General features: G+C 37.9%; 1 protein-coding gene across 2 annotated transcripts in view; it reads left to right on the top strand.

Annotated features, from left to right (window-relative positions):
* Positions 1 to 12,094, top strand: part of ZC3H3 (Zinc finger CCCH domain-containing protein 3) — a 48,170-nt gene that overhangs the window by 16,854 nt on the left and 19,222 nt on the right. For both annotated transcript variants that reach the window (XM_071667925.1, XM_071667924.1), the window contains 2 exons: positions 5,756 to 5,960; positions 9,013 to 9,183. In XM_071667925.1, coding sequence (XP_071524026.1) covers positions 5,756 to 5,960; positions 9,013 to 9,183 — 376 coding nt within the window. The remainder of the gene's footprint in view (positions 1 to 5,755; positions 5,961 to 9,012; positions 9,184 to 12,094) is intronic.

Raw genomic sequence — 12,094 nt, 5'->3', positions numbered from 1 at the left:
ATTCTCAACAAAAGTATCTCCACACGTTTGTTATTACATGTAACTAGAACATTTTCAAAATATAGTGATATACATCTGAACCAGGTGAAACACCTCCACTCCATATCTTCTTTCTTTTATTATCATACTTAATCGCCATCTTCCACATTAGCGAGGTAGTGCAAGGAAACAAGCAAAAGAATGGCCCAACCCACCCACATACATATGTATATACATAAATGCCCACACATGCCCATATACATACCTATACATTTCAGTGTATACATACATATACTTGCACAGATTATATACAAATTTACACATGTACATATTCTTACTTGCTGCCTTCATCCATTCCCATCGCGACCCCACCACACTTGAAATAGCACACACACACACACACACACACACACACACACACACACACACACACACACACACACACACATCCTGTGAGGTAGTGCTTGGAAAAGACAAAAAAAGGCCACATTTATTCACACTCAGTCTCTAGCCGTCATGTGTAATGCACCAAAACCACAGCTCCCTTTCCACATCCAGGGCCCACAAAACTTTCTATGGTTTACCCCAGATGCTTCACATGCCCTGGTTCAATCCATTGACAGCATGTCGACCCTGGTATACCACATCATTCCAGTTCACTCTATTCCTTGCACGCCTTTCACCCTCCTCCTGTATGTTCAGGCCCCGATCGCTCAAAATCTTTTTCACTCCATCTTTCCACCTCCAGTTTGGTCTCCCCACTTCTCATTTCCTCTCCCTCTGACACATATATCCTCTTTGTCAATCTTTCCTCACTCATTCTCTCCATGTGACCAAACCATTTCAATATGCCCTCTTCTGCTCTCTCAACCACACTCTTTTTATTTCTACATATCTCTCTTACCCTTTCATTACTTACTCGATCAAACCACCTCACACAACATTTTATTGTCAAACATTTTGTTTCCAACACACCACCCTCCTCTGCACAACCCTATCTATAGCCCATGCCTTGCAACTGTATAACATTGATGGAACCACTCCTTCAAACATACCCATTTTTGCTCTCTGAGATAATGTTCTTGCCTTCCACACATTCTTCAATACTCCCAGAACCTTCACCCCCTCCCCCACCCGGTGACTCACTTCCGCTTCCATGGTACCATCCGCTGCTAAATCCACTCCCAGATATTTAAAACACTTCACTTCTCCACTTTTTCTCCATTCTAACTTACCTCCCAATTAACTTGACCCTCAACCTTACTGAACCTAATAACCTTGTTCTTATTCACATTTACTCTCAGCTTTCTTCTTTCACACACTGTACCAAACTCAGTCACCAACTTCTGCAGTCTCTCACTTTCCGCCACCAGCGCTGTATCATCAGTGAACAACAACTGACACACTTCTCAAGCCCACTCATCCATAAAAGACTGCAGACTTGCCCCTCTCTATAAAACTCTTATGTTAACCTCCCTAACCACCCCATCCATAAACAAATTAGACAGCCATGGAGACATCACGCACCCCTGCTGCAAACTAGTCACTTTCCTCTTTTCCTTCTTGTACACCTGCCCTACATCCTCTATAAAAACTTTTCACTGCTTCAAACAACTTACCTCCCACAACATATAATCTATAACCTTCCACAAAGCATCTCTGTCGACCTTATCTATGCCTTCTCCAGATCCATAGATACTACAAACAAATCCATTTGTTTTTCTAAGTATTTCTCACATACGTTCTTCAAAGCAAACACCTGATCCACACATCCTCTACCATTTCTGAAACCACACTGCTCTTCACCAATCTGATGCTCTGTACATGCCTTTACCACTCTCAGCCAATACCCTCCCATATAATTTCCCAGGAATACTCAACAAACTTATACCTCAGTAATTTGAACACTCACCTTTATCCTCTTTGCCTTTGTACAGTGGCACTATGCATGCAATCTGCCAATCGTCAGGCACTTCACCATGAACCATTCATACATTGAGTACCCTTACCAACCAATCAACTACACAGTCATCCCCTTTTTTAATAAATTCCACTGCAGTACCATGCTGGCTCTCACCTTCCGCAAAGCTTTCACTACCTCTTCTCTGTTTAACAAACCATTCTCCCTGACCCTCTCGCTTCGCACACCACCTCGACCAAAACACCCTATATCTATACTCTATCGTCAAACACATTCAACAAACCTTCAAAATACTCCATCTCCTCACTTCACCACTACTTGTTTACATAACCTTTAACTGACAATATTCTTGTGCCAGTTCAAGGCAGCGTTACCAGTCAAGAGCGGCTGGCACATATCAGGGCCCACTTTACTGCCATCAGGCAACTGGGATCCACCCTGCTTCCATAACCAAATTTCCTAGATTTATTTCTTTCTCATTTCATTTCTGCATCATTCATACTCATTGTACAACACTATTTGTCTCAGTCCCTGATCTCTTTCTTCTCCTTAAAACTCAGCTTTCCAAGGTTGCATCTCCTTTGTGTTAAATGATCTCCAGCTATAATCCTTACCATCACCTTCAAGGGTGAAGTGTGTGCCTACTGTGTTATAAAAACTCTCATTGCTTGCATTTTGGGTTATAAATCTAACTTTGATGCCACCTGTCTCATTGTCTCTCTACCCTCCATTACCTTGCTTTTATTTTTGTTTGTCCCCCAGTTCTTTCAGCCATGTATAACTCTTAGGCTGTTTGCCTTCTTGCCACAAAGCTATATTCTCTTCATACCCCAGCACTGAGATGATTTGTGCAGGGGATTTCACTGGACACCACAAAGATTGGTTAGGCTGTAACCATTTTCAACAAATCCTCAACCGTTGACCACTTTTTCAATACATTTAACCTCTTTTTTATCTTTTTTACATAAAATTTGCTTCCAAAAAGCTGGGAGTGTTTTATAGGTGCCATAGTGATTTTTCTTATGAGCAACTATTTTACATTTATTGGAGTTCTATTTACCCCGGTATGGAGTACTGCATGTGTACTTGATGTGCCTCTTCATTCACTTACTTATTAACCAGATTGGAATCATAAGCTATCCATCTCATTAATGTTCCTGGCATTATCTGCAGTCAGTCAGTCATAATGTTGCTGCTGTGTCCCTGTTCTACCAGTATTATTTTGGACACTGTTCTAGTAAGCTGTCTGCCTGTGTTCATGCTTCCTGAAACTGGATCCATGGCATGCATCAGGATGATGCTTCCCTTAATTTCTTTTTAAATTATGGTTCATGTAATGATTGACTGTTACAGTGCCACCTCCTCTTCTCAGACATTACAGCTGTGAAACTCTCTTCTTTATATTTTCTTTCTTGGTTTTTACAACCCTTCTTCGTTTCCCAACATGTTGTCGTCCACTCCATATGTCTCATCCATTTCAGTACATGTTTTTCATCTAACTCATGCTTTTTCTTCTTACTATCTCACCTCTCTCATACCCTATCATTTTTTATTCAATCAGCCCTCCTCACACCACATATTGTCCTGAAACGTTTTAATTCCAACACCTTTACCCTTTCCAGTACTTTGTCTCTCCTACTTTTGTCTAGATTTTCTTAATTTTATGGATTATTTCTTAATTTTCTAATGAGATTTTTATGGAATATTGATGCCAGTTAGTGATGGCTGTTTAGTGAGCCAGCACTTCAGTAGTTGTAAAGATGCACACATCTGGCCTAGGTAGCTGTCTTTTCTTTCTTTCTAACCCACATCTGGAGTGCTAGCACTCTGTCCACAAATATGCACTCTCTCCTTGTCACACATAATACTTTACAACACTTAACTCACACAGCTCATTCTTCATAACTCTAGATTTTCCTGATATGAGTGCTATACATTAGCCCTGCCTTTTGGCAAATCGGGAGCAATAGATAGAAGTAATAGGTATGATTATTAGATTGTAGCATTAGGTAGGAACAGGTAGGAAAGGTGGGAGCATGAAGTAGAGGTTGTAGGTTGTAACATTAGGCAGGAACATTGGGTAGACCCATTAGGTAGTAGTCAGTAGGAACACTAGGTAGAAGCCTCCAGAAACACTGCACAAGAGTTGCCCTCTGCTTGTGGTGTGTTAAGGGTGAGGCATAAAGGCTAAGAAGAGGCATTGGAGGCCACCTATTATGGAGGCTTTTGCTGTGGCCACCCCCTTGAGGGAATTCCCCAAACGGAACAGGCATCAGAGATATAGATAGATATATTTATGGTAGAAATTGAAAGTACATTTTCTTTCAATGTTGAAAAAGTATTATAAAAGTTGATTTATATACATAATGAACACTACAGTCTTGATTTTTTTCCTAAATCAATATTTTTCACTGACTTATATGATTTTTAAGGAATACTAATGCCAGGTATAGAAAGTACAGTCTTTCTTTGTTGTAAAAATGATGCAAAAGGTGTTTCAGATTTTTTTTTGTGAATAATTGACATTAGGAACCAGCCTGAAAATTATTGTGAACTGAAAGGGTAGATCTTTTGTAGCCAGCCTTGAGATTACCTATTCTATATTTATATTTATTATACTTAATTGCTGTTTCCCACATCAGCAAGGTAGCACAAGAAAACAGATGAAGAATGACCCAACCACTCATATACACATATATATATATACATAAACGCCCCTACACACACGTATACATTTCAACATATACATATCTATACATACACGGACATCCATATATACACATGTACATATTCATACTTGCTGCCTTCATCCATTCCCCTTGCCACCCCACCACACAGAAAACAACATTTCCCTCCCATAGGGGAGTTTACTTATATGTTGCACTAATTTTAAGATAATCATGAAAGTGTTTGGCTTTTCTATGAGGATTAGTCTAGATTCGAGGATTAGCTTAGAAATAGAAACCTATACCATTACTTTCACTACTACGTTGGTGAAACCTCGCATGATGCATTGTATCATGATTCACAAACTTTCCACGGTGCAGAGCCTTAGGCTTACTAATTCTTTTATATTCCTTAGAATTTTGAGAGTTTATTACGCTGCTGCCTAGATAACTTAAAAGGTAGAAATACCTTACACTTTATAAAGATTTTTCACTGTCACACCTTTCTCTAGTTTCTTTAATGTACCCACATTTTCATAACTGTAAACATAAGTTGCTTGTGTTTTGATACACTTGCTAATTGAGTTATCACTGGGCAGTGTTCTCTTCTTAGGCATCATAGCAAAGATAGAATAAATGTTAAAAGTACAAAAATTTCCAGGAGTGCAGAGATGCTCTAACATAATAGGTTCTAATAAAGACCAAAGTGCATCTAGAATGGTAAAATGGGAGCATCAGCAGGCACAGTGCTAATCACCAGTATTGGGTCTGTGAACTCTTCTTGCTCCCTCTGGATTTTGCAGAGTTTGCCAGATGTCGGAAATATCTGGAATATTTTGTATACTTTCTAGACGGTGGAACCAGAGTATAGATTTATAGGTTTTTCAGGTTGCACATATATACAATCTTGATTACTTATATATGCAAATTGGAGTGAGAAAGAGAGATATAGTTCTTCATATGTAGGGCTCTATCTCTTAAATTTTTCTAGTTTCATAAGTTTACTGAAAAGTTGCATATGTGTGACATAAGAATGGATGTAAAGGATTGCAAGGGAGTATAGTGACTGATGCTGAGTGGAGGTTATGTGTTTAAGAGTTACCTTGATGCAAATGTAGGAGACATAAGACTGCTTTTAAGAAATTCAAATTTTTTGTTGTATGTGAATAACTAAATTTCTGATTTCTAGATTCTAGATGCATAGTGTGGCTTCGTGGTGATCAGTTCCTCCTAAGTGCTAGAGGTCGAACATTGAAGCGAATCAGAGATGGATCAGACTCCTTACCATCCAAACATAGTCTGTCAAGAGTTCACATTGGAGGTCTCACATATTCACGTACTAAGGCTGGGCAGTACGAACTAACAAAGATTCACCAAACCAGGGCTGTCCTCAGGTTTGCATTTGAAATATCCATTGATATAAGTTTTCATATGTAGAAAGTCTCAAAATTATTTAGGTTTTACTCACACCTCAGAAGTAGAATATTTTATTTGATTAAAAAATCCTCATAGAGAGCATGATAGATTTGTAACAAGAGTAAGCAAGGAACCTTGAATCATAGTTTCTAGATAATTAGATTTATACTATCAGTTTCATTCAGTATGAGAGTGTCATTTGAATAATTCAGTTTTCATGTGACATCTTTTCTTTTGAAAATACTTTCATTATCACAGTTTTAGAATATTAGAAAAATTATAGTCATAAAAAAAACCATATTAAGGAGGATACTCTCAGGTGTGTCTTTGAGTTAGCTGTTAAATAGGCATAAGTAATTTGTTGGAGAATCTTGTTCCACATGAGGCACTTTAGCCTAATGAAATCTCACCTTGTTTTCTTAGTGTCCAGAAACACTCATAATACCCCTTGAAGTGTTGTACAAAAGTTTAATGGAAGAGGGATCAGTTTCAAGAAATAGAGCAAATATCATGCCTGTTTTCAAGGAAGGATGGTAAAGGAAGTGCTTTGAATTGCATGTGTTGTCAGCAAACTTTGGAAACATAATCAAAAAGGAAATTGATAAGTAATTGCAAAGGAAAAAGTGCTTAAATGAGGTGCAAGATGGATTCTTTTGGAAGAGGTCATGTATAATGAATTTTCTTCAGTAGTAGATGGAGTACTGTCCTTAAAAGGAGGTGGATGAACTGAGTGCTTGGATTTCTAGGAGGCATTTGACACTTCACCACAGGAAATTAGAACATAAGGCATGCTTACAAGGACTCCTTTAACCCTTTCACTATGGCAGTTGTAATGTCTGCTGTACGCTCTGTGGCTGAGATCCTCATATTCTGAAAGAAACATATCCATGAATTTGTTATTACAGTTAACTAGAATACATTTTTTTAAGTAAAGTATATACAGTTCAAATTGGTGCAACATCATTCATGTGTGCTACTTGCCTCTCACCTAATTCTGCTCCTCACCACAGGAAATTAGAACATAAGGCATGCTTACAAGGACTCCTTTAACCCTTTCTTTATGGCAGTTGTAATGTCTTCTGTATGCTCTATGTCTGAGATCCTCATATTCTGAAAGAAACATATCCATGAATTTGTTATTACAACTAACTAGAATACATTTTTTTTTTTATTAGAGGATATACAACTCAAATTGGTGCAACATCATTCATATGTGCTACTTGCTTCTCAACTAATTCTGCTCCTCTCCCAGGCATATAAGGTATGCCAGAATCACTATTAGGCATGTATAGTGTGAGATGTGGTATTTTTAGAAGTGTGTTTGTTGCAAATAGTTATGAATACCAAGGGTTTTCATCACTGATATACATTGATTTGTAAGAGTGTCACAGCTTAACAGATTTTTCCATAACAGAAGAATGTTGATCTTATACAGGACTCATTGACATCCCACACACATTAACCAATGTATAGAAAAACCATATCTATATCATCCAGTAAAAGGGTGTGAGGTGCCGCCACAAACATAAAGGACTGTGTATTTTGTCTTGAGGCAGAAGTGGATGATTCAAAAAATTTTATCAAATACACCTCAGCCACAGTGAACTCAGGAAAATTAAATACAGTGACCTATACGTAACAGAAGCAGTAAATGGATTAATAGACTGTTAACTGAGTAGAAGAGGACAAAAGACACATATAAGAGGTGCCTTTTCAAAATTGCTTAGAGTGACTCTTGGTATCTTTGGACTGCATTTTTCCCTGCATTATGTAAGTGATGCACCAATAGGACTTAAATCATCCCCCATTTGTTTATGTTTGATAAATTCATTATCCCTGGGGATAGGGGAGAAAGAATACTTCCCACGTATTCCCTGCGTGTCGTAGAAGGCGACTAAAAGGGGAGGGAGCGGGGGGCTGGAAATCCTCCCCTCTCGTTTTTTTTTTCTTTTTTAATTTTCCAAAAGAAGGAACAGAGAATTGGGCCAGGTGAGGGTATTCCCTCAAGGCCCAGTCCTCTGTTCTTAACGCTACCTCGCTAATGCGGGAAATGGCGAATAGTTTGAAAGAAAGAAAAAATTCATTAGCCTTCAAGGAGACCTAGAAGGGCCTTATCTTTTGCATTTATAATATTAAAGAAATAAACCTCGATCAGAGGCAAAGTGATGGAGATGCGACAGTGAAACGAGGCCAATCTATGACTTATCATCATACAGGAATCATGTTCAACAAATGTGTGTGAAAGATACTTGGGATTTGATAAAGTTACTACCTGTCCAATCATCAGGACACAGTCTTGTAGAAAATTGCCAATAAATACACGAACAAGATTTTCAAAGAAATATTTATAACATGATGAGACCCTAATTAGAGTAAGCATCAGCTGTTTGGTCTCATGTGAGCAGATATACAGATTTGTAAGGGTTCATTGAAGGGCAACAATTTTTTTACCTGAAGTGAGGAAATTAAGCTACAGGTAGAGAGTAGTATCTGTGGAAGGAAAAGATTAGGGATGGTATGATGACAATAAATGGAGTGGCCATCTCTGGAAACTTGTGCTCCAAGGTGGCAGTAACCTTTAATGTGCTGAACCATGGATACTGGTAGTTCACAGTTTTTAGTCTTAAATTTCACTCTTATGATTGTAATAATGGTTACAGTGAAAAAAGCTTATCCCTGGGGATAGGGGAGAAAGAATACTTCCCACGTATTCCCTGCGTGTCGTAGAAGGCGACTAAAAGGGAAGAGAGCGGGGGGCTGGAAATCCTCCCCTCTCAATTTTTTTTAATTTTCCAAAAGAAGGAACAGAGAAGGGGGCCAGGTGAGGATATTCCCTCAATGGCCCAGTCCTCTGTTCTTAACGCTACCTCGCTAACGCGGGAAATGGCGAATAGTTTGAAAAAAAAAAAAAAAAAAGTGAAAAAAGTATGTAATAATGAAACTGAATAGTGAACCAGAATTTAATTTGCTGATATATCCTTTCTTCATGCAAATCTTTATTAAAGACACAAATAATGATTTTCTACGCAGCTCAGCAAAGCACCGAAGTTTGTTAACACTTGCACAGAGGAGGAAGAAGGGGACTTTGCAGAAGCGCAATGAGAACTGCATCTTCTTTAACCGATTTGGACGGTGCACCAAGAAGGACAGAGGAGAATGCCCATACTTACATGATCCCAAAAGAGTTGCTGTTTGTACAAGGTAAGCTTAAGGGTAGATATTAGATTCATGTATTTATTTAATTGCTTTTTTATTGTTGACTTCCCTTCTAGTTATGGTGTCCATCAATTCCTTGCTACTTATTATAGTGCAGCCTTTGAAGCAGCAGATTTTAAAAAGATACATTAGATACATCAGTTAGAGACTTTCATCAAGTGTAAATGAATGGTTTGAAGAAAACAGCAGATGTACCAGAATCAGGCTATAATGTGTCCGACGTATTTTCCATTTCCTCCAAGTTAAAGTTTTTCTTTTCATATTTGGGTGTGCGTTTGTAGTGGGGGTTACTTGCTTAATGCTTTGGCAGAATGGTGACTGTTATATGAGCGTGCAAGTGTAAAATTATTTGAGTGGCAAAAAATACATATTTACATAGTGAATGCTGATAGGAAACTGACACAGTGGGTGGTGTAGCATGGGTGCTTAGGTATCATGGCGTGGATTGTTGTCACGTGTGCACCACATTGCCAGCTGGGATTGTGTTGTATCAGAGGGCTCATGGTATAACAAGATGGAAGTAATTGTGGTACTTTCACCTTATCAGTTTTGTTGCATCTATTAATGCTTTATCCCAACTCATCTATGTTGTTAAAAGTAAAGGAACAAAAATTACAAGTTCATTATGGAGGTATATAGTCAAGAGTTACTATAGCAGGCTAAGAAACTTATAAACAAGGAAAAAATTAGTAGGGTATGCATTATAAGTGATAGACCAATAGAAGAAAGACAGAGAAGGAAAGAATACAATCAGAAGGCAAAAGATGGGAGATGTCAAAAGAAGCGAGAGGATAGAGCATCCCTAACAGTACCTGAGAGAGGTCAGGAATTTAAGTGATAGCTGAATCAGACTGATAGAATGTATACAGATGTAAACAGACTAGTAATAAATGGTAAAAAGCTGGATTTCAAGGACTAAATGGGGAAAAGAAACCAGACTTTATTGGGGTTGTGAAGAGAGAACATACAAAAGAGATCAGATCTCACCTGTTCTATTTGGAGGGATATGTGATAGTATGGAGGGAAAGAGAAAAGATATTGGCTCTCCTAATAAGAGATATCTTTGAGCATCAGGAAATATCAGAATATTTCCCAATCAAACAGTACACTATAGTAAGAGTAATTGTTGGTTAGAAATGCATATTGGCATGGATGATTTATGATTCTCCAGAGAATTCTTAAGTACCTAAATAGGTATGCAAGGATAACAGTAAAGGAACAAAATAGAGCAAAACATTAATTGCTGCTTTATATCTGAAGGTGCCCTATGTTGCTGTAAGGAACTTTTCCACTGGAAGACAAAAGAGATAGCTGTTTAGAAACATCTTCCTACCTTCTTCATAGCTCAGTAAATTTCAGCATACCACATGACTCCATCAAAAACCACAAAACTTCTTCAACAGATGTAGAAACCTTTCCAGCCATGCATGAAATACAGTGTCTGTAAAAATCCTTGCCTGCCTCTCCATGTATTTTCAAAGGTGATGTTGGTCTTACATTTTGTTACATTGTCACTTCTCTTTTGGCCTTGATTACTGTCTGCAGACAGTTGGGTATGGAATTGGCAGGGTTTCTGAAGTATTTTAGTCCATGTTTTGGGTTCATAGGGTCTTGATCTGAATGAGGTGAGGCACTGGTGAGGTGTTGCAGGAAGCAACTGCTTGCTCATGCATTCTTAGTGCCCATTGCACTTAGAAATCTCATTTGTATCCACATTTTCTTGCATCCAGGTGAGAGTTTGGACTTTTTCTTCTTAAAAGGGGAAGAGCCAACCATCTTGAAGCACAAATAAAAGAAATACAGCACCCAGAAGTGATATTTCCCCAAATAAAGTGACAGCCAGAGGGAAAAAAAATTAGATCCTTCCCATAAGATCTTAAGATAGCCTAAGGTACATTGAGGTGGGCTACTGATGCTCACACCATTAGAAACAGTAGTCTCAGTGACTAGATGTACGATGTACACTTGTACACTTGTACTCACGGTAAACAGCTGTGTATTGCCATTAAGAATATATGGGGGCAGACAGTGTTTCTAGCTGATACTGTACCTCCTGACACTACAGTCATGCATTAATTCATCCATAGCATCAAGAGCATTGCAATAAACTTTTACCTACACATGAAATGTATGCTTCGTGATATTGAGATCTCTTGTGATCTAGATGATGATTCATTTGATGATGACAAACATGGATACGATAAAAGACAGTGTTATTGAAAATTTGATGTTGGTAACAGTAGTGAATTGAGACTCATTGTAAAAGCTAGCTGTGTATCGATCAGATCTGTCCCAGCAAATATGCTTCCACAGAGAGGTAATTTTTCCCAACATCGTTTGTTTCATTTTTGTTTTGTTTTCCAGATTTTTATATGTTATTTAATTTCATACAGGAAAAAATGGTATTCCCATTACACAAAAGACACACATGTTTCAGAAGCATCTGAAAATTCATGTGTCTGCTTGAATGGTTAAAAACATTATCATACAGTAGAAAGTAAGTTTGAAATTTGAATCATGTTTACTTGTGATAAAGAGGAGGGTAAGAAGAGAAGTCTAGAAACAAAATGGTTCAGATATGAGGTTTGTAGTTTTAGATTTTTTAAAATGACCATTAATTGTAGTATATAAGGTGAGAATTTAACAAGTTGAAAAGGATTAAACTCTTCATAAGAAATAAGTGGAATCTTGAGGTAAAGGAAAAAGAATACTTGGTAAGGTAGAGAGCTAGGAAGTAAATGAATTTTGGGATATGAAATTGTTAAAAGTACTGATAAAGAACATGACAGATGGAACAGTAAGAGAGATTACATATGCTAAGGAAGAAGAAAGGAGTCAAATAGTCAATTTTTTTTCTTTCTATTCAAGGTTTAGAATTTTATACTTATTTGTATTC

This window comes from Panulirus ornatus, chromosome 12 (assembly GCF_036320965.1).
Source record: "Panulirus ornatus isolate Po-2019 chromosome 12, ASM3632096v1, whole genome shotgun sequence".
Lineage (NCBI taxonomy): Eukaryota > Metazoa > Arthropoda > Malacostraca > Decapoda > Palinuridae > Panulirus > Panulirus ornatus.
This window is presented reverse-complemented; position numbering and strand designations above follow the sequence as displayed.